General features: G+C 41.8%; 1 protein-coding gene across 8 annotated transcripts in view; it reads left to right on the top strand.

The window, feature by feature from the left end:
- MYO6 (myosin VI) overlaps positions 1-15,404 on the top strand; it is a 131,926-nt gene extending 116,522 nt beyond the window's left edge. For 5 of the 8 annotated variants that reach the window (XM_057494064.1, XM_036917448.2, XM_057494066.1 and 2 more), the window contains 8 exons: positions 2,235-2,261; positions 2,660-2,689; positions 4,419-4,457; positions 7,307-7,410; positions 8,331-8,462; positions 10,991-11,017; positions 13,298-13,516; positions 14,038-15,404. In XM_057494064.1, coding sequence (XP_057350047.1) covers positions 2,235-2,261; positions 2,660-2,689; positions 4,419-4,457; positions 7,307-7,410; positions 8,331-8,462; positions 10,991-11,017; positions 13,298-13,516; positions 14,038-14,237 — 778 coding nt within the window. In that variant the 3' untranslated portion in view covers positions 14,238-15,404. The remainder of the gene's footprint in view (positions 1-2,234; positions 2,262-2,659; positions 2,690-4,418; positions 4,458-7,306; positions 7,411-8,330; positions 8,463-10,990; positions 11,018-13,297; positions 13,517-14,037) is intronic. The other 3 variants (XM_057494068.1, XM_036917449.2, XM_036917450.2) reach the window with 3 other exon arrangements.
- Positions 15,405-23,830: the final 8,426 nt, after the last annotated feature.

The raw sequence follows: 23,830 nt of genomic DNA, 5'->3' as shown, positions 1-23,830 counted from the left end.
GCCTGACACCAGAGCTCTCAGTGGACCCCAGTCACTCGCAGATGCCACGGCAGGTGAGATGGCGAGAGGCCCGAACAGCTCTGAGGGTCGCTGCAGAGGCGCAAGTGACGTGCTGTCAGAAATGTCACACCTACGTGCTCGCTCTGTGCAGAGTTGCCACAGACCTTAAATTTATTAAAAACATAGTATCTGCAAAGCTTACTGAAGCGAAGGACACTGGAGGAAGTACATCTGCCCTGGCACAGCGGTGAGCGAGCATATTCCAGGCCAGTGTAATGTCTTTGGCTGGGATTTATCGTTTTCCTAATGTAAATTTTTCATTTCAGTGTATCATACATCCTAACACTTGGAATGAGGAGAAATTTTACACACACACACAATCCCATGTTTCAGAGTAGATTTCCCTTTCCAAAAAGAAAGATCAAACACATTGAAATATTTTGGCTCCTCAGATTTCTGAATTATCTCTAACTACCATGTTTCAGTGGAGTGGGGAGGAGTATAGTGTGGAAATTCTTACTAAAAGTTGTTGCAAGGTTTTAATATAAGATCCATATTTAAAAAATTTTAAATGTAGAAACAGTTATTTTGATTATTTATTTGTAAACACAAGGCAAAACTACTTTGTGGGGTTCCTTTGCATGTAGGTATACATGTTGAGAGGCACATAGATATATAACCATGCTTTTTAGAATGTCAGAGCACCATTTATGACAAAATAAAACACAGCCACTAGATGTTGCTATTTGCTTTTGAAAGGAGAAAACTTGGTTCAAATGGCAAGGCAGTGAATAGATTTTATTTAGCTGAAAACAAAGATAGGAAAGGAAAAGGCCTGTTGTTACCTCACACTTTTTCTCCGAAGTGACCGTATACGTTGTGGAGCCCTGGGGTCTGAATGGTGCGAAAGTACTGGTGAACGTTGACTGTGTGGGTCCACTTCCATGTGGATTTGTTTCAGAAAATATACTGAAAGATTTTTTTGGAGATTTTGGGCAATTTGAGAAAACAATTTCTATTTCGATAATTTTCTTTTCTCTCTCTTATTTTACTATAAGAATACAATATATATAATACATAGAATATACAAAATATGTGTTAATCGACTATTATCAGTAAGGTTTCTGCTCAACACTAGGCTATTAGTAAAGATTTTGGGGAGTCTAAAGTTACGCACTGATTTTTGATTGCATGGGGGCTCAGCACCCCTAGCCCCCATGTTGTTCAAGGGTCAGCTATCTATAATATTTAAGTCATGAATAGGCCTGTCAAACACACGGCACTCCAATGACTAGCCCGTCTGGGTCCAGTATGTGGGCTTGCTGCTAACATTCACCACGGTTGAAATACTTTCTCCTGGTGGCAGCGTTTGTAGCCGCCGGCTCCGCCCTGGCTGCTGCGCCCTGCTTCCGCCCGTGTCTGGAGGGAGTGGTAGGAGCCTGTGTGTGTGACTGACGGACGCCAGGCCAGGTCCCCCACAAACAGGCTCTTGCAGTGGCTGCCCCCCGTAGGCATGCGGGAGGCTGCCGCTGATGGCGCCGGCTTATGATGGCTGGAGTTTGTTCCTGAGGGACTCCTTATTGGTGTTCCTGGTCAAGCTTTATGTCTAAGCCTTGCAAATGCAGGCTCCTGTGTGGTCTCCTCCCTGTCTTCAGGACGGTGTACGTCCGCCACGGCGAGTGGTCTCAGAGAGAGGGCCATCTAGGCCCTTGAGCAGAAGTGACAAGTCAGCTGTGATTTAAGTTAAGCAGAATTAACTAGGTAATGAGACCACTACAGTCACCAGGAGGTATTCAAGCAGTTCTGACTTGAAAGGCAGGGGTGCATTTTAGTTCTCCTGTGGGACAGCCCCGGTGTGTCCCCCCCCACCCCCCGGGATGTCCCTTCAAGCCCTTTTCCAGGAAGCCCTTCCTGACCCTCGGGCCCCATGAGCGCCTCCCCTTCCCACCGTCCTGGTTATTTCATTGTGTCTATGACGAGCTTAGCACTTCACTGTGGGTGATCTATACAGATTTTCCATATTTGATAATTTTATCTTACTCTGTGGGCTATAATAAACATTTTTAGGTACCGCTTTCACTTTTCTCAGCACTGGCCTCTCTCTAGCTGGTGAGTGAGTAGAACCCCCTGGGTGACCCCGCCCCTCCTGTGCAGCATGGCCATGTTGTTGTCGGGTTAATCAGTGTATGTACATGGATTCTGCTGCATTAAACAATTTCAAGTTACTTTTCCAGCTTGGATTCCTATCCAGTAACTTCTAAGTAAGAGTTGTTTTCTGCATATACAATATGTTTTGAAATATGATCTCAATCAGTTCCACATTGATCTGGATGCAAAGTGATGATTTCAAATAACCTGTAATTATGAAATAATATCCAGATTCTATTAAAACAAATAAGCAAACTTCACAGTGTATGAATTTTCTCACCTAAATGTAATATATTGCTCTTTAATTTTCATTGAATGCCTTTAATTTATACATTGATCATAATTTTTAATGAAGATCTTAACATGAAAATTCTGAGTGATCTGATTCATAGATCAAATGAAGATAATGGAATTTTTCAAATCAATAAAGTTATTGAAATACAAATTTGGCACATTTCAGATTTTCACCATTCAGTATTGCTTGTGATATTAAAATATATTATTTTCACAGAATTGAAGGATCAAGACCCAGAATGACACCGTATGTCATTTCTCTTCTTAAAACTTGATTTAGTCACATAAACTTCTTTTTAATAGTTCATAGGTACTTTTTAAGAGAAATAGTTTCTTCATTGAAATAAATTTTATGTTATTTTCTTTTGCCTGGGAAAATGAATGCTCCTGTTTGGTGCTCAACCATAGTAGTTTATGATTCGGTTTTCTTCTTTGTGTTTTTTATCTATGTTTAGACTTTTAACACCCATTTTGTTTTATGTGTCTTTATTCCTTTCTTATGTCTTTATAGAATCATATGTGGAGATATAAATAAAAGTAAATAAAATATTGACGGTATTTGAGTCACAGCAGAAAGCTTAGTTTTCAGTATATATGATAGTTCACTCTACTAATATCTCAAATAGCTCCTAACCTGAAGTTATATATGTAATACTAATTTTGGGGACAGCATAACAAAAATCTCCCCACAGACAGAATCTAAATAACATTTGGGATATATGTAAAAAATATGTTGTATGTATAAAATATGTTTTTGCAAATATATACCATGTATATAAAATTTTGGAGTATATATAACATCTGAATTTTAACAGCTTTTAGGACTGCAGCAATAACCTTCATAGTGATGGTTCTCAACTGTCAGACCCAATGCCAATAACAAATGTTTCTATAAAGGTGCAACCTACATAAATAATTCTCTTCTAACAATATATGAAAAAATGTAAAAGGACAGTAAATTACAGTAAAACAGTATTTATTTTAATATGAAGATATTTATTAATATATTAGTGTGAATATTTATTTTAATATGAAGATATTTATCTTAAAACTACAGGAGAACAGTCAGGTACTCAGATATTTTTACTTAAACCTAGAATCACCGTGACTGATAGCTGCTAGTGCAAGTCAATACAAGGATATTCTCAGTTAACCGCCATGAAATTGTGAGCAATCCTTGCAAAATTCTCAACAGAGTTAAGCACAGTCCCCCATTCGTTATGCAAAAGTTTCATTCCTAGAAAAATTGCATCCATATTAAAACTATGCCCCAAAAAAGTTTCACATGTGAAAGTCAAGTTAACAAAGCATTGCTTGAACACAATGACCGCCTGTTCCATTTCACAGAATAAAAAAAATAGTGAGAAAAGTTATACTTTCCTGAGTAATAACAGTACAGTTCTACCTTTGGGACATGTTTGTCCTTCTAGGTCAGAACGCTCTGGTCTTTAGTTTAACTAGTGCTGGATGCGTTTGAATTCTTTTGTTTTTAAAGCATGACTTTAGAATTCTAGAGCTTTGAATACATCAGACTTGTATTTAAACTCTGACAGTGTCAAATAGATAACTGGCTTATCACTGTTGTGCCTTGTTTAATTAATATTTACTAAGCAACCCCAGTATGAAAATCTTTGTATAGAATCTGGGTCCTGCCAAGTTCTTGTATGCATTTAGAACATGCTGTTTTATATTTTATACATAAAAAAATACACCAGGAGTGTATCTCTCATGAGATCTTATCTGAAGGTTCCTATTGCAGAAATGGAGTTCAAATAACTTTAACTGGATTTCAACAAAAGTTTTGTATTTTATGGCTCTTATATGTTGAAACATAGATTTTCACAAAGTAAAATAATAGCGAATGGTCAGTAAATCTATAATCCTATTGAAAACAGAACATTTTACTATAATTATAGACCTTTTAAGTAATGTATACAGTTGTCTTTATTAATTATGTCATGTTATCGATCTTATAGGGAACAAATGGCGAAAGAAATGGCAGACTTTGTGAGTAGGTTAGTACGGTGTGATTTGGGTAAACAAGTACTTGTCACCTCAAAATCATATTTTAAAATCACTTTTCATTATTTGAACCAGAACCTGTCATGTGAATAATGTACTCTTTCCATATAAATTTTCTGTATAAGAAATGACACTTGACCCTCATCCCACCCTAACACGGAGAAAAAGAAGAAAACATTCCTCTGAATTGGTTGTTCTCCATGGGGACCCCATCGGCATTTTGAATGGGACTGTTCCTTGTTGTGAGTGTCTGTTGTGAGTATCACCGGCCCCCACCCACTCTCAGTAGGGGACCCTCCCTCTCAGCCTGGCAAAATGAATAGTCTGGAACTCCCCTTGGGGGGTGCTGTGCCCTGGCTGGGATTCAGCCCTGAGTTGAAGGGGAAGCACAGGGAGAGAGTGGCCCCAGGGGGCCTCTACACCGTGGCTCACAGGTAAAAGCCACTGATGTGATGGCTGAGCCACCAAAGATTAGACTTCCCATCGGGGTCTGGTCCAGTGCCTGTGAGAGTGGGTATGGATCGGTGACACTGTAGCTGTCAATTCAAAGTCACAGAGTTAAGTAAAAATGTTGACTTTTTATTTTAACTATGTGAATTTTAATTTTGCTACTACCCTACTGTATTGTTTATATGATTGTCTATATAATCTAAATAAGGAAATTACACCTTTATTGTTTTAATAACTCCAGCGATGGGGGGAAATCATTTAAATGCATTTCAGTTGTGTACTTCTTAGCCTGCTGAATGTTTTTAGCAGGTGTATTTTTGCTTGAGGTAATATGAATCAAAAGTTAGGAATAGTAAACTATAAGCAATAGTTATTTGAATTCAGTGTTATTTTTTAAAGTATCAAAACATACCTTACTGTATATCGATACCTCATGTATATTTTGGCAATCCAGAAAACTGTATATCACGTAAATTCACTATTTCAAAAGAAAACACCAGAAAAACTCCATAATAATTTTTAGCTGCTTTCCTAGAATGACCTCCTAGAAGAACTTGGAAAAACAGAGTTTTTTTGTTAGTTTATTAAATGGTGGTTTAGGGATATAGAAAAGAAAACAAGAATAGTTGAATAAAAATTAAAGCATAATTTATTGTTGAGGGTAATGGAGGCCCTGCTGACACACAGCTGGCTCTTCTTGAGCAAAGCAATCGAGAAAACAGCCTCACTGTAAAAAACCAATCAAGAGAAAAACAGCTTATGAAAAGCATAGATTATACAATATATCTAAAACTGATTTTAGCCATAAAAATGAAGGACTAAATGGCCACATATGGTTCTTTAGCCAGGTTTATATGTGACTAACAGTCATCATGTCTAACACTTTTTAAGTATGTAGAGTGAGGCATGCTATTTTTTATTCTCTAAAATGAGAGCATAAATAGGAATTTCAAAGAGGAAAAAGTACTTTATTTCATTGTTAAGCTTAATATCAAAGGAATAAAGTCCTTTATTGCAGGAAGAAGGATACATGTTTCAAACATAATTTTTCAATAACATCTATTGCATTAAGTATCTATGTCTTGACTGCCAAAATTGCTTTTATCTTTCAAAATGTAAGATGATGAGAAAATACGAGCTCACTCTCAGACACTGCCCTGATTGTCCCTCCTTAGCAGATGTTTGCTGAGCAGCGAGTGGCAAAGGCCTGGGGGCGCCTGAGAAGCGGGGTTCCGGTTCTTTCATACCTGTGCTGTCTTCTTTTCATGTGCAATGTGATGTTTAAATTCTTCCTTTGTTACTTGAGCTTTAAAGTTCACTTACAGCTTATTGTGAGTGCTCTGTGGCAAGTGTAGTCTTACTGTTCCTTAGAGAAAAGAAATTCTCATATTTTCTGAAAATTGCTTCAAATTATGTGCATAGAAACAAGTCTTAAGCTCTGAGTAGCACTGCTATGAAAAAGCTGAATTCATCCCATTTTATTTAAAAAATTATTTTTTATATTCTCTATATTATATATTATTTTTTCTTTCTTTCCTCTTTCTCTATTTAAATGTTCCTACTACTGGGGCGAGATAGAACGTGTGTGCTCTTTGAAGTCCGCTCTCTGCCTCATGAGCTAAAACTTCTTCCTCTAAGTTACTAGTTGTCATGTAATCCCTAAGGATGTGGGCCTGGTTTTATCTGCTTGGCCAACTTTTTCTATGTGTCTCTAACGGTGAAGCTCAGACATCCCGGGAGTCCTTTAGCTTTGCTGACCGGGGCTGTGGGGTGCGGCCTGGCTGCCTGTGGACGCTGTGCACATCCGGAGCCCGGGGGGGCTCTGAGCCCGCAGGCAGGCTGGGGCTGGGCCGTCTCCAGCTGCCAGTGATCGCAGGTGATCGTACTGTGTGGCCCGCTGGCTCACAAACAAACCCTTAATGTGCTTCTAATGATCTTTTGAGTATGTTGAGGAATTCTTTTCTGATTTTGAGGATATATATGTACTTTTAAACTTTTGATGTTCACCTCCTGCGGTGAGTGTCAGAGAGGATGAGGGACGGGAGGCCCGGGTGTAATAAGGTCAGGAGGACGTACCTAGATTGCAGTGAGACTTTTTTTTGATGCTCATATAGCCATCAGTTAGAATATTTAAACTGAAATCTGGGGAAAGTCCCTGGTACCGGAATATTAGAATCATAGGTTCTGATTATTAAATGGCACAACAGAAAATTTTAATTGACTTGGGCATCCTTTAGAGCATGATTTTCATCTCATCTGTCAAAGATATGAAACTTACTCTTCTCTCAATCGCTATTTCTGTTTCTCAAACTAATGCTCATTTTCTGGCCTCTTTAGTCACATTGCATTCATATTTCCAGTTTATATATGCAAAAATGTCTACTAATTACAGAGGTCCTGCTGTTCAAGCCACCAAGGCAGCTGCTGGTACCAAGAAGCACGATCTGAGCAAATGGAAATACGCAGAACTCCGAGACACCATCAACACCTCCTGCGGTGAGTGTCGGGGGTGGGGGGGGGGGGGGTGGGGATGGGCGATGGGAGGCCCCGTGTACTAAGGGCACCAGGGAGTACCTAGATCACAGTGGGACTTTCTTGGGGGTTGGGGAATATGAATGAGTTCAAGCCATTCTCTGTTACTCTCAACTTGAAATGAAGACCTAGTTTACTGGCAAAGCTAAAAGAAAGATGTACTTATTAAGTTAAATTCATTTTGCCTATGTCTTGCCTTGGTCAGTGAGGAAAAACAGAGAAATTATGTTTTGGGCTATATTAATGACTGACCCTTCTCATGTTATTCATAATAGCTAAATATCAGAATATTTTTGTGATGAATACAAAGTAAAAAATGGCAGTAAACCCTTTCTTTTTAAAGCTATTTTTCTTCCAACAGAACAGAATAAAATATATCCAGAGGATCCCATATATAGTTATATTCTTGTTTAAATCAGTGTTTGAATTCAGGACACTGATTAGAACTGAAGTGTTGTAATGGCAGACACCTCACCATGTCCTTTCCCTCCTCACTGAGTTTGCATAATTACAGACATAAAAAATGCACTGTATGTAAATCCAGCTTGCATTTGAGCACAGTGACTTTTTATGCTATTGTCCTGGCCCGTGATCTTGGAAAAATGACTTAACATGTCTGATTCAAGTCTTTTTTAAAAGACCTATGGAGTTCAGGGTTCTTGTGTGGAGCAAATAATATAAGAGTAATAATGCATAAGAAAATGCTCTGTGAATATAGAGGGTAGTATTACCATAAAATTCTCATGTATTGATTTTATATGATTAAAAATGAAAAATTTATATATGTATATATGTTTATGCCACAATAAATTATGTTGAACAGCTTAAATTAAGATGCTAATTCCTTTTTGTTGGGGGTGGGGCTCTTTCTATGTAATTGATAGATATTGAGCTCCTGGCAGCTTGCAGAGAAGAATTTCATAGGAGACTAAAAGTGTATCATGCTTGGAAATCTAAGAACAAGAAGCGAAATACTGAAACCGAACAGCGTGCTCCAAAGTCTGTTACTGATTACGGTAAAAACAAATCTGTACTTTTGGATGTCCCAGAGTGTATGTATGGAGAAACATGTGACTGTGCATAAGACCCTGGGTGAAATGCCCAGTATGAATGTTCTCTTACTGTCCACTGAACCTAGTATGACCATGAGGGCCTAAGTTCATAGCTTTATTCCTATTAAATATGTCTTTAAAATCGCATTTGTTAAGTATTGAACTTGTTAAAATAAATTCCAGAGGTAAGAATATTCTTGTCTCTACCAAAGAGGTTGTGCAGTAATGTTGTAAATATGTATTTTTTCCACATACACATATACATATGTAAAGACTTTATGTGGAAATATAAAGATTACTATGAAAAAAAGAGAATGTTTATTGCAAACATTCTTTTATAATACTGTGAAAATATGAGAGAAATAGTACCTCAGCATAGACCACAGTTTTGCCTAGAGAGAGATTTGCTCTTTTGACTGAGATCCTAGAAATGAATTTTGTTACATCGTTATACAAGTTGTATACTTGAAACTGAGAAGAAAGCAGGGTAAACTTACCAGAGTAAAGACACTAGCTTTAACATTAACAAATACCTGGGATGCATGAGTTGTAACTTCAATAATTAAAAATGATAATTGGAATTTCATTTGTTCAACTCGTCACTTTTAAACTGGCACAATTTATTAGCTTAATTCCGGTGTATGTCAAGGTGGCAGAGTATCTAAATGCCCTCCTTTTAAAGGGGCATATTCCCAATGCTCGCCGGAGTAGTTTAGCGTTGACCCGAGTGGACGCAGACAGTGAGCTCTTCGTTATGTTTTTGCCTAAATCCCTTCTTAGCAAATGGAAGCAATGTTCAATTGAAGCCAATTAAATGGTGGAATTTTACTGTTTCTGAGTTATTACGGAAAAAAATGAGCAAGGAAAATATTACTAATAAGAGATTAGAGCTAGCGATTATTGTGCAGGGGTGTCAGTGAGAGTACCAGGCTCCTGCAGGGCAGTGAGAGGTCGCTTGGAACCACGAAGCGCCACGGGGAGGCCCTCCGAATGTTGTGCTTCTGCTGACCGCCTCTCTTCTTCAGTTCTAAACTTGGTTTCTGGGATTTAAGATGATAGGATGAGTCCATTACCTGTTCACTGTCCACATCAATTTTCTAATCACAGTTGCCTTTGTTCTGTAAGAGTAGCAGTAGAATATTCTTGTTAATTTAATCATGACTCTTAGCTGATAGCTTTCATTATGTTTATTTCAAAATTTGTACATCTGAACGATTGCACTTCTTAAAACAAAAAGAAATTAATGTGCTATTTGGCACACAAGTTTTTAATGAATATTTCTTAATTGTTTTTAAACCAAACTTTGATGTCTTACTCGCCCAGCGTTGTCCCAAAGGAGCAAATAGTCTGTGACTGACTGAGCCGCTGCTCATGTTATTTCCACTCGTAAAACAGTTTGCAAGAAAAAAGAGTAGATTAAGAACATTTCCCAAGAGCCCCATCAGTTATATGAACACATTTAGGAATTTTATTCAAACATGCTCCATATGTATGTCGCCTCAGAGAATTTGCTTATGGACCATTTTCAGGATAAAAGGTTACTTCCACTCTGAGAAGTACTTTCTTGTCTCTAATTTTTTTCTCATATAAAATTCTTTCCTTGGTGAAGGGCACCAAGATATTTCACAGCTCAGCTGAGAAAATTCGATACTTTGGTAGTTTTTAAATACTTAGGTAATCCCTTTAAAAGGAACTGTTTTGTAGTTTAATACTTAGAAGGACTATAGTTCATTGATTTGAGAAAATGACGACAACCTGTGATTAACAGAAATATAACTTGATATTATTGCTTGACAAGTGGTACATTGACCAGTCATGGTAAAGTCTTGTGGTCAGAAGCTGGGAGCCCAGACGCTGTCCCCGTGTGCCACACCGGGTGAGCGTACGCTCACCACACAAAGATTTTCAGAGATAATTTGGGGGAAGTGGCAAATTATCCAGCAATGATTTATAATATTTCCTTAAAACACAGTCCTCAGAGAGTGGTTTTATTTCATAGTTCCTAAAATAAAAATGGCATGAGTTTAAGAGTTAGACAATTTATGGCAATTAAAAGTTAATAATGTATTTCAACAAGGCAGTGCTTTTTCTCTAATGGATGTAATTTTTTTGATGAACTCAGAAGTTATTCTCTTTTTTTTCCTACAAAAATTCTAGTAATGCTTCAAAGGTAATGTCTGTTATTAAGTCATTGTGTTGGATTTTTGTTTGAATACTACTGTGTCGCAAAATTGCAAATGAAATAAGTTTTAAAATTTTGGTCCTCTTTTATTTGTCCATCAAGTAGAAATTCCTAAAACATAATCAAAATAGCTTTAAAAAAATTCAGAAGCAGACAGCTACTTGTAGGTGATTGGTGTTCAGCTGTGAACAGGCTGTTTATTTGATAGTTGCCACCTCAATTGATGGAAAGGCTTTATAAATCAGAAGAATGCTCATTTAACAGTTTTGCCATATCTATCTTTTCCTCAACATAAAATATTTGTTCACAGATTTTGCACCATTTTTGAACAATTCACGTAAGTCAATGGGGGGAACTCATGAGCTAACTGGAAGATGGGTTTAAAATACTTTATAAAAGTACTAACTTCCGTTAAACATTGTTTTGCTACAATTTAAGCAAATTTCAAAGTGGAATTGCAGTGCATTAATGTTGGTTTATCTACACCAAGATATTTGAGATGATGCTTTGGATTGCTCCAAAATATATATGCAGAACAAAATTAAGTTTAAATGTTTTGTCAAATTACTTTCTTTAAAAAAAGTAACTAGCATTTTAAATTGTGTGTACACACAATTCTTATTGTAGCAAAACTCTCTTTAAAAGCAGCTGATCTTTTAGAATAAAGACTAACTTTCGGTGCTGGTATTAGCACTTCTATCCAAAGAGTCTGGCATATATGACAATGTGTGCAGGCTCAGAAGGCAGCCCCTAGGGTGACGAGGAGCTTACTGTGTACTTGGTGCCCATCTGCAACCGTTTAACAGCTTTGAGTCATCTGAGCAGACAGCACGCCTCACCCAGAATCAGCCGAGCAGTACCGGTTTGGAAATAATGCCATACTTATTGCCAACTCACTGGGCCTGGGTTTTTTGAGTGCTGCTGCTAGTAATTTATGGGGCTCCACTTTAACTTACTTCACACTTTTGAAGACAGCACAATTGGATGGGAAAGAAACAGTTGTTTAGAAAAACTTCAAAGCTTTTCACGTCCCTATCTTTGCACATGTGGATGTTTGTTCTCAGGCTTCCCAAATACAGTTTCCATTCTCACGTTAGTAGGAAAAGCTATCAGAGACTTTGTGTTGGGTTTCTTAATTTTACCCAATATATTAAATTAGAGGAGACAGTTATTTTAAGAGAAGAAAGCAGGTTAATGTAATGGGTGGACATCAGTATCATAGTTTCCTACCCATTGGATATTGAATTTAAATTCACTGCTTAGGATGGAGGGAGGTTTTTTTTTAATTTTTAAAAGTGTCTTGGTTTTGGATTAGTGTGTTTTGTGCAAAGTAGGTAATTTTTAAAACCTAAGATGGAAAAAGTGAACTGTCATATTTTGGGGTAACAGAAACAAAGGGTAAATAAGCTCGTCTATTAACATGCTGGAGGTGCTGTGGCTTTAGTCACTAACAAAACTGAGCCTCTCGTTCCCTCTAGGGCTCCACAGCTCGGCAAACGGCTTTCTGCTTTCTCTGAGTTTGCACAGAAATAAACGCAGCTGCTGTAGAGCTTTATGCTATTGGTGTAAAAAATGGAGTAAGAGTATTTTCATCCTTTCATATTTGGAAATTCTTACAAAAGCCATGTGGCTGTTGTTGACTTACACATATTATGTAATTTTTCATTGACATACTTAGCTGTTCGGTGAGATTCCTAATTGAGCTGCAGTAAATGGTCCACTTTTAAAGTCGTGAGTATGAAGCATATTAAACAGAGTTACTAAAATTATGCTGCTGAGGATGTAAAGTCATTGCCCCAGAGAAATATTTGTATTTGCAGATCAAATAAAAACCTGACTGCTTAGTAATTAGAATTGAGCAAGGGAGAAAACACTGATGGGGGCAGTGCCCAGGGCCCAAGGAGAGGCGGGAGCCGTCTGGGTGCAGAGAATCAAATCCCATATGCTTTTCACTTATTTCAGTGGGTTCTATTCCAAGAGAAATCTGATATGGTGGTAAGTATCTCCGAGGAAAAGTTCATGCTTACTGTTACAATTTTTGTTTTGTTTTGTCATGGAGTTGTCAATTATTAGTAAAATATCTGTTATCTTGGACATTTAAAAATGTCCCAAAATCAGTTGGCAAAAGGGAAAAATTTTATGTCTTCCACTTTTTTGAGGAAAGTGTGATTAAAGTGATTACAGTAAAATACCTGTAATCATTCAGATTTGGGAAGATAGGTTGTCTTATCACAGTCCCATAAAAGGCATTCTGTGGCCTGCGTTTGAGTTTTTGGGAGGAAAAACAATTCAGGTGATACAAGTTTGCTTTCCTGCCCTGTGAGTTTATTTTAGGTTGGGATACAGGCATTTGGGGGAACCTGTTCAGGGTTAGTCATTGCTCGCGTAGTGTGGGGTATGTGTGTTGGTGTGTGTGTGTGTGTGCAATGCCAAGAAACATAACTTGGAAAGAAAATTCTAAGGAATTGCACTGTGAGTTATGTTCATTTATAGGCAATTAATGTTCGCATGTTTGAAACCTTACTGTTGGGACCCCCTCTCGTAAGTGTGGTGCCTCAGGGTCATGAAAGCCGTGTCCGTGGCCCGGCCTCTGTGTGACCCCTCTTCTGTCCAACAGCCCAGCAGTGTGCGGCTGCTGCGCCCCTGGCGCGGCCGCAGGAGGTCGGCGGGCCCCGGCCCCAGCGCTTCTTCCGCATCCCGTTCATCCGTCCCGCGGACCAGTACAAAGAGCCGCAGAGCAAGAAGAAGGGCTGGTGGTACGCGCACTTCGACGGGCCGTGGATTGCCCGGCAGATGGAGCTCCACCCCGACAAGCCGCCCATCCTCCTCGTGGCTGGTGTGTATGACTCCCAGGAAACAGATGTATAAAGCAAAAGGGGCCATAGGCCCTCTGGGTGAAGCTGCCTCATGCATGGTGTCATCATTCATTAAATTTCAGGCTTGAGGGATGGAATTCTGCAGTTGAACATTTCCAGTTAACTGAGGATAAACTTTAGAACGTGATCGTTCGGATTGATCATGTCCGTGTAGAGCACGTAGGTGATTGTGTCCTGAGAACCTTTTCCCTGGCGTCGGCCGGCGCCAGCTGATGCGGGCTGGTTTAAAGCGGGGCAGCGTGTGCACCGCGCCCCGGTGACCCGCCTACGGGCCTGAGTCAGCGCCTCTGCAAGGGTCCTTGGTGGAGAGTAAATCTCTGCTGTTTCTAGTGGGTTTCTTGAGCAGATTTCAGTCTTAAAGGAAGGAAACAGTTTTAGAAGTTCTTAAATCTGTGAGAATTGAGAGAGATTCGGGGAATAAAGTTTACCAGAACGGTTCTGAAAAGAGTTACAGTAATTCTGTGATGTCCCACCTGTGCAGGTAAGGATGACATGGAGATGTGTGAGCTGAATCTTGAAGAGACAGGCCTGACTCGAAAGCGTGGTGCTGAGATTTTGCCGAGACAGTTTGAGGAAATCTGGGAGCGCTGCGGGGGCATCCAGTACCTGCAGCGTGCCATCGAGAGCAGGCAGGCCAGGCCCACGTACGCCACGGCCATGCTGCAGGGTCTGCTCAAGTGACCTCGCCCCGGCCTGCGGCCGCGTGCCCCTGCCGTGTGCTTGGCGGGCTGTGCGCCCAGGGATCGTGTTAGAATTACTTACTCAGTGAACACACCTCATTAATCACAGCTTTTTGTTAATTTAAGGTAAATTATAGTAGTGAAATGGGGACCTAAAAATTGTTTTCCTGCACCCTCCTGTAACTGTTAAACCTCTCATTATTCTAATACTTGAATCACTTGGACAGATTCTGACAGTTCTCATTCTTTGCCAGTAGACACTTTTAAGTCCACCATATTTGTTCTGTAGAAAAACATATTTTGAAAATTCAAAATACTTGCTCTGTAAGGGTGGCAGACACACTGAGCAGCTGGGGTATGAGACTTTCACTTAAATTTTCACATAAAAATTAAGGCAGGTATGATCAAGGCACTGATGTTCAAATCTGAAAAGTTGTGTGCTTTCTTTACTCACATTTTCAGAAATTGCCATTTTTCTGCCTCCTTTAATTTGAGTAAAGCAATTCTGAAGTTCTAGATTTCCAGGAAGAGCCTGGGTGCATGGGCTGTGCTCTGTGCATGATAAAGAAGGCGAGCCCGTATTGTGCAGGGGTCAGGTTTTCTTCTCTGTCACATTGTGTTGCTGTAAGAATGTTTCTTATAGTCGGTGGGCAAACAGAGGACGTTCAGATCATTTACCTGCTTAAAAGTTTTGAGATAATTTACAAAAGTAAATGGGCCTTAGGCAGCCCTGTGGCTGAATTGGACTGAACTAAAATGTTCTTTCAACTTCATCTCAGTTGTAATTTTTGTATCAGAATCTTGTCCAAGTTGTTTCATATGACTTAATTTAGTGTTCTGCTTCAAAACATCTTTGTTTCTAAAAAATACCTGGTGTCGTCTTTTGGCCTTTGAGATCTTGGTAATTGTAGGGCTGTGTGTAGCTTTGTGATTCAGAAGCCCTTGTACTAGTGATTGCTTGTTTCATGTGACTGATAATTTAAAAAAGAGAAGTTTTCTTTGTGTGCTGTTACTTTTGATCAAATGTCAGTGGTTTCAAGCCTAACATTTATGACTTTCGTATTAGGAATTTGGAGACAAAATACAGCAAGGAATTATATTGACATAATCCTAAGGAGTCTTGTTTGTATTTTAGAATAAAATTGGAAATAAAATTCTCTGCACTTTTTTTTTCTAGTGTTTTAAAGACCCTACTTAAACTTTGAAATGAATTTCCAGTGATTTTTTTTTTTCTAGAAAGAGTACCTCAGGCAGAGTATTTCCCAGCTATTTAGATTCATGTCTGCGAGCTGAGGACAGTGTTTTCAGGATTGCTTCTCTTCAACTGTGTGTCTTAATACAGACATATTTATTTATTATGATACCGAGCAAATTCCTGTCTGTGCGCTGAGAATGTGAATGAGATTCTCCGTTGGCAGCTGCACTGCTGCACGGACCCTCGCAGCCCCTGTGCTCTGGTCCCCGTGGCTCATCGCGGAAGTTCTGGTTACCGACCATAAATGATCTCTCCTCTGTCTTCTCACTTGCCTTTAAATGGTGTTTTATTTGTATGGGACAGTGAATGATAAGCTTTGTTTCTTTACTAGTAACAAAGTTCTTGAAAAACATTTAGTAACCAAATAGACCTTTAACGACTTGTCCCTTTAGTACTGTTTGGAGAAGCAGTTTTACGTATATATAGATAAATAACGGCACCCAATGGAAAACTGACCGAAGAGGTTGAAATCGTTGTAAGGGGAGAACTTAGCACTTTGGAGAGTTTGTGAAAACTGTGTCCCAGCAAAGCATATTACAGGTCTTTAGTTTTTTACCTTAATAGCTAATAAAATTATAGTTCGTGTTAAGCCGTTTTGTTGCTAATTATGTCACACAGCTGTCCTAGAACTTCCCTATTTAAAGTAGTCTCCTGAGTTAGTTGGGCTCCCAGGAGAACTGCCCTAATTCAGACAGACTTACAGTGACCTGCATTCAGTGGGGTGCGTACCCACGGAAGCCGCTTCACTGGGGAGGCTTAGGACCCCCTCAGACTTGAAGAAAAACAGCAGAACGGTGTTCTAAGGACGTTGATTTGGCTGCTCTATCCCGTTCTCGGGAACCCGTAAACACTGGGTGAAAACTTACGCATCAAAAGTACATTTGTCTTTTAATCAGTCATTTTAATTGAGATTTAAAGTTAGGAGTTTAAACCAGCATACCGTATTTTAAGAACTAATCTCTTCGTGCTTGTCTCAGTACCAGTTCCTCCCTTAGTGTGTGCTTTGCAAAGGCAGACAAGACATACATAAAATGTTAAAGCGGTAAGACAGGGTTTCCAATTCAATTATAATGTAATTCTTATCCCACTAACACATTTGAGGTACATGAATTAGGAGTACTCACTAGACAAACTTTCTCTAATACACGTGTCAGGAGAACAGTGAGTGTTCTTAGGTTAAAGGTGGGCAGATGGCACCTTCGCCAGGGCACTGCGACGAAGTCAGATGCGCGTCGGAGCCCGGGCCCCTGGACGCCCTCTGCCGGGACTCGCGGGCCGCCCCTGAGACGCCCGTTTACAGGTCGGCCTTCCAGGAACCCGGCGAACCAAGAAGAGATCAAAGCGGAAAATGGGTGGTTGCGGAAGCTTAGCTGGAGGTGGGAACTCACGGGCGAGAACAGTCGAGGGGGCTTGTTGCTGGTCGGGCTTCACGCCCTCATGCACAGGTTATTCCCACGGCTCCCGGGGACCCACATTTGTAGATCTGTGGTTTCTTTATCCGAAGTACCTAAAGTACTTGGATGGGCAGAATAAACACCGAGTCAGTCAGTCAGTTAACACAATGTTAGGGGAAGACCCACCTCCTTTTACAGTGGTAACAGGTGCTGAAAGATCAAGTAATTGAGTTCTAGACTGTGAGAGACAATTGTTCTTTGCTGCAGTCACGTGGGGCAAAAAGCACCAAGCCGAGGAGCCCCGAGGACTTACGGCAGGTCGCGCCCCTGTCACTGCAGGCCCTCGGGGGGCGAGGCGGGCCTTCTCCGTCCGGACCAGCAGCCACAAGTACTGCGGGTTTTTATTTGTCCCGGAAGCTGGACTAGCAGGGAGGGTAGAGCAGAGGATGTGAAACAGAATAAGGGCAAACTGGGGGAATGGTTGTAACTAGGGAAAGAGAAGAGCCTGGTGCAAGCGAAGGGGCGGGGCGGCCCGGCCCGGGCCCGGGGGCGGGCTGATGCGGTAGGCGCCGGGGCGCTCCTGGACCTCTGCGAGGTTTAGGATGAATGTGTGTAACGAGAGCAGACCCTGCACTCACTAAACCGTGGATCAGGAAGCCTGGTGTGCAGAACGGGCCGCCCTGCGGAGGAGCCCGCTGCGCACAGTCGCGGGGCCCAGCGGGGCCCGTCCGGGGCAGAGCCCCCTGTGCCATGGCCCTGAGGCTGCTCGGCCCTGCTTGAGCCCGGGTTCCCGCCCCATCGCTGGCCTCGTCTGCGAGGAAGTGTGCTTGTCATGCTTTTCAAGACGTTTTTCAAAGACAGTAAAAAAAAAAAAAAAATCAGAAAGTGAATCTTTAACCCTCATTTGTGCCTATACAGAGTCTCACCATCAGACCTCAAATAGGTTTATTAATCGACCGTTTTCACCTCTGAAAAGTCATCTAATTGCAACTGTTTTTCCTCATTTCCTTGAACATGGATACCTGATACTTTGCTAAAATATGTATGTACTGGAAATAAAAATAATAAATGCTTTCTATGTAGAGCTTCCCTTGAGCCTTGTGCTTTTAATGCAGTCACAGACGAAGCTGTGTGTGGTGGCCGCCTTGCTGCCCGCGGTCTCAGATGCGGAGTCCGGGGTGCTGACCCTTTGGTCCCGGGGGTTGGAGGTCCCGGCCGGGTGGCCACAGGAGGCAAGGAGCCCGGTGACGGGCGTGGCTCTGAGCTGTGGCCCCGGACTCCATGGCCCATGCCTCGCGCAAGCAGGACTGGACGCGACCGGGGCTACTCTTCCTAGATACGAGGAAACCCGTCTTGGCTGCCATTCCCCAGCTGTTACCATCTGTGGGGTGACACGGGATATAAAAACTGGGGGACCCAACGAAGAGTCCTCTCTGGGCCTTCAAATACAGCCGGTCTGTACTGGCTGCTTCACGCCCCTCGCCGGGATCCAGGGGGTCTTCCGAGGGCGCCGACGGGCTTGGGCTGTCCCCCCACCCCCCACCCCACCAGCAGCTCTTCTCTGTCTTGTGGGGAAAAGCCAGTCCCAAAGCGGGGGAGACACCTGCCTCCAAAGGGCGCCTTCCCCATCATGAACCATGTTTTCCACGCAGTCAGAACGCACCCGGAATGTAAGGGGCAGAGGCATGTTGCGGGGAGGATGGTGCTAGATGTTCATTTTTTCTCTCAATGGGGTTTTTTTCAAGTGCTTTTGGCTGGCCTGTCATACTTCCAACAAGCAAAGTCTCCCAGATATGGAAGTGAGTGGATTCATCTCTTGCCACCATTCTTTCCTTTGTGGCAACCTTATCACTGTATCACAATATTTGAAGTCCTAGTCCCTTGTCATAGCTCTTTGCTTTCGAGGACAGTTGGTGTGGGAACAGGGAGGAAAGCCAGGCATTTTCAAGACCAACGGGAGTGAATCTTCAGGGGTTTGTAACTAGGGGATATCCCAGCTCCCAGAGCATTGTCTCTACTAGGAAACATCTTATTTTCAAAATTTGCTGCTAAAATGTTGCTGTCAGTGTTAAGTATTTTGCTATCTTTTGGCAGCATTAAAATCATGCTTAAAATCACTAATCATAGTGCATAAAGCAAATTCAGAGATATCTACTAAAACACCCATTTTATTATAAATCTATGAATATGGTGCTACTTTATTGAAATTGAGGTTTTGCAGTAAGTATATTTGGTAGTGGAACATTTGAAAGAGATGCAGAGGAATTTATTTTTCATTAAGCAGCACATTAAAAACTGGCTGAACTGAATTACCTCTGCTAATCTATCTATGCATACATCAAAGTTCGTTCAAAGGAGTATCAGCGGAGTTATTAAATGACAGGAAGACGTTCATCTGCGATAGAAAACAGGAATTAGTTATGTTCGGAAGTACAAGCTCACTTTTTCCCCCCGTGTAGTGTCTCCCTTTAAAATAGCTTATGCAGTAACAAGAAAACTAAGGTTTTTCCATGGTACATATACCTGAACCCCAGTTCCTTTTTCTTGTAAAGGAACGATTCAGAAATTATTTGCAGCCAAATGATATACTGTGTAAACAGTACTTATAAAACTAGTACACCTAAGAATCAAAGGGTGTGTGTGCATGCGTGTGGGTTACAGACACAAGTGTGAGCACAGGTCCCCTGGCCGGTGTTTACACGTCTGTACACATCATACTTTTAGACAGACCTGTCTAGTCATCTGTCAAGTACATTCATACAAAGAGCTTTGCTTCTGATGCATCGTTCAAGCCCCCCACCTGAAAAAACAGCAAGTCACACTTATACATGATCTGTGAGCAATATTTGAAGGGCAGCTGGAAGCGACCCTGGTTTACTATCACCTTGACTGTCACCCAGGAATCGGTGAAATATTTTTCAGGGACTGTGTTTGGGTTTTTATAATAAGCATCTTTTTCCTCATCACGTGCCAGTCATCAGGGATGGTTCACAGTTTTTTTCTGTTTGAAACGTGCTGTGGGCCGGTTCTCGATGGTGACTGCCTGCCTGGACTCCGATGACAGGGAGTATGCCTGCCTGTGTTTTCAGAATTTTGACAGAGTGGATATGATTTTTCTTGAGAAAGCAAGCCATCTTTCTTAATTAAATGATGATTTGTACATTTTTAGTTTTGATTTCCTTCCCAGTCGTCTTGACAGTTAAATTCTCCACATCGTATAGTCAGTAATTCAGAATTTCTTTTCCTGGTTACCTGGAAGAGAAATAGTCTTTAGAGCTTAAGTAATGTCACCCGAGGTCAAATCAATGCTTCATTCCGATATTACCTCTGCCGGTGGATGAGAATATGCTTGCCATTTAGAATATCTTCTTTGAAGGGCTAGAGAAGCCCCCCAAACAGCCCTAACTATAACCTGCTGGGAATGCATTCCACGTCTTTCTGGGCCTACTTCAAGTCTCAGGCTGAGCCGGCTCTTGAAGCGGGGCTGGCAGGTGGCTGCAGGGTCTTGGTGGACACGGTCCCTTCACACCGCTGCAGGCGTCATTATTCCACGCTGCTGCTCCAGTGAACTGGGCCTTAACTCTACCCAGTACTTCAGAATTTATAGGTGTTTGCTTCACACTGGGCATTTTGTTACTATCAGTTGCTCCAGCCGATTGTCACTTTATGGCCCAAGTCTGAACTTTTTCTGTCTTCCCAATTTTCTTTGTTTCAGGAAATCAAAATGGGCATATCAATTCTGGGGCACACTTGGATACTTGGAATTATGATTGACATTTGGTGTGACTGCCTCAGTGTCCTCCTGGATTGAATGTTGACTAACAACTTGTTTCAAGCACAGGCTTTGACACCTGTGTTCCCATCAACACTATTGATCCGAGGTAGGACACTGACTGATGGTCACTCCGTTTTACTATCAATGACTAGGTACAGTTTTTGAAACTAGGTAATTTTAGGCTAAAATTGTCCAAGGTATTTTCCCAAAAGTTAACCTAGAAAGCTCTATTTTTAGCCTGGTTATAGATAAATTATTTCCTTTGTAAAATAAAATTATTATTTGAGTAAAATAAGTTGATGGAAGGGAAGAGATATCTAGGACACTGGGAGGAAAATTTATCAGAACGTGAACCTCTAAGAATTTTTGAAGTTACATATTGTTCACAAATTGTTTTTTCTACATATTTTTTATTTAACTGATCATTTGAAGTCAAAAGATTTTACAAGAATATACAGAAAATTACTCAATTCCAGGAATATAAATTATTATGAAGATTTCAACCTTGCTGAAATGCATTTGATCAATAGGATGTCTCTATTTTTTCTTGTATTTTTATAAGAAAATATTTTATAATATTCTTCTATAAGAATATATTCTTTTATAAGGATATTATAAAATACTTGGATTGTTTGTTATTTTATAATTTTGTCTACAAATTTTGGGTAATGCAATCCTTCTTACATCAAGAAATGCCTTTTCTTCCCCTTAATATACTAAATTTAAAATTTTGGCAAAGAAGGAAAAGTACTTTTAGGTATCTATTTAAAACAAGCATCAGGCCTAGAAAGGCTTTACATTTCCTTCAAAATTGAGTAATTAAAACCAACATACAAAATTTGTATGGTTTTATTTTACTGATATTGGAACTTTTAACTTTTAAATTGCTTGAGTTTTAGAGTGATCTGAAGATCTGCGCAAGAAAGCAAAAACATGGTGCCCTGTTTCTTGGGCTTTTCAGCATTAATAGGAACTACAACTTTCTATTTCAGTTTTAGAGTTATTATGATGAGTGGAGAAGGACCGTGTGTTTCTGCGGAGCCTCCCTTCAGGGCTGGGAGAAGCGGGCGTCCTGCGCCCCTGGGTCTGCCCGCCGGTCGGCCTCCCTTGTCTTAGGCAGCGGCCCCCCGGGGACTGAGCAAAGCCCAATGGGAAAGTGAGCGACAAGGAAATCTTGCAGGAAGTGGAGTTATACTCAAAGTGAAGTTCTGAGTTGCAGTTGCTGAAAAACAACTATAATAACATTTTGTTCATACAATTTAAAAATAAGATTTACTTTGAAACCTGATGTAATTTCAGACTTTTCTATGTGCATATGATGTAATTTCCGCTGGCAGTGTATACATATTTGGCACCTTGCTTTTTTCCTCCTTATATTATAAAATGAGTTAACACTTGGGGATACTTTCTGACACAGGCTCCCTTATCAGGAAACTGTTTTCTTCCTCCCAACATTCTGTCCATTCCAGTTTCAGGGGGAGGGGAGGGATGGAATTGTGAGGGAGGGAAGGTCTATCCTGGTACCAGGGCATGACAGGAAGAGGCCCAGTCGGGTGGCGAGGATGGGAAGTAAGCGATTCTGGTTCCTCTCGGCGCCGGCTAAGGCCGCGGGTGTGGGCGGGCGATTTGGGGGCTCTGAGAATACAGGGGGGCAGGCAGATGCTGGAGTCAGCGCAAGGGGCTCACAGGGAGGGGGGTCTGGGAACAGAGGCCTTGCAAAGGACTGGGTGAGACAGAAGCACCATGCCTGCCCCCAAACATCCAGATGCCGCCTTCAAGAGAAGGGAAGGGAGAGGGTCTTTGAACCTGACTGTGTATTTCAAGGGAACTGAGTTGCCCACAGTGAGTGCTTAAACTACGAATGAGATGAAGTTCTAAAGACTGGATTGGACTAAATTGCAATCCCTTCCTCTCTTGGCACCCTCACCCCATGGCATCCCGTGGACAAAGGGCTGAAGGGAGTTGGGAACCTCGGATCTGGACCCCCTACCCCGTATCTGAGGGGCGGCATGAGAACAGGTGATCTTCCTGTAGTTAGAACGTGCTGCCTTGTATTAGAGCTCCCCATAATGTCACTTCCCACCATTATTTACTCACTGTGGCCTCTATATTTGGAAACAATCTTCACCATTGTAAGTAGTGTCACAGAACACATTAGGTCTATTAAATTAAGGGACAAAGTAAACAGTTTTGGATCTGAAGAGGAAAAGTCATAATTACCCTGTTAGATCTAGATATGCATTTTCTATGTATATACGATGATAATTGTGATTAATAAAAGTCAAATTCATTAATCCAAAGAGGGGACCTTTGAAAACGAAAATTTTGTTTATTCTTGGGAGAATTTTGCCAACTGAGTTCCTAGTACAACTGAATCTGTGCACAGAAAGAATATCTAAAATCGAGGGAAGTGAGAAATGTATGGACTATATTCACAAATACTGACTATAGAGAAGGACAAATCAAGGTGACAACAGTGCCTGTGGCCTGGCGGCGGCGTGACAAGGAGCTGCACCCTGAGAACGCGGCCACGCGCCCGGACCCACCCGGGGGGCGCCCGCCCGCCCTCCTACGACGCCCCTCCCTCCTCCTCGGCTTGCAGGCGGCGCAGCGGCCGGGCCACCCAGCTGACACGTGGAGGACGCCGCCTGCATCTCGGCTCCCAGTGTCCTCGCCTCACTTGTTGCTTCCGTGCTGGGCCCGGTGCGCAGCGTCGGGTTTCCCTGCAGGCCTGCCCTTCCCTGGTAGTCAGGCGGCCCCAGTCGTGCTGGCGGCCGAGCAGTGGCACCGAGCGCCCATTTGTTGTGTACCCCGATCCCGAGCTGAGTCCCGGGGTGCCCCCTGCGTGGGTGAGCAATGTGGGCCTTCGGGGAATGATGCTCACGGGCCCCAATGCTTGGGGTCTGCGAGGCCCCAGCGCCCCACCTACCTGCCCGCGCTCCTTTGTCGGAGGACCTCCGCCGTGTCCAGGAGCGCAGAGGCCGCCGGCGGGGGCCCAGGCTCCGCGAGCCCGGAAGCTTCGCCGCAGGCCGGGGCGTCGCCGGCACCTGCTCCATCGGCTGGAGGAGACCCGGCAGGTTTAAGACGCACGGAGGGAAATGGGAGCCACACCCTCCTGTGTCTTTGAAAAATGAGTTTGTAGACGCAGGTGAACCACCCAGACACCTTGT

Source organism: Manis pentadactyla, chromosome 16, assembly GCF_030020395.1.
Source record: "Manis pentadactyla isolate mManPen7 chromosome 16, mManPen7.hap1, whole genome shotgun sequence".
NCBI lineage: Eukaryota > Metazoa > Chordata > Mammalia > Pholidota > Manidae > Manis > Manis pentadactyla.
The sequence above is the reverse complement of the archived record's forward strand: the minus strand, read 5'-3'. Positions and strand labels throughout refer to the sequence as shown.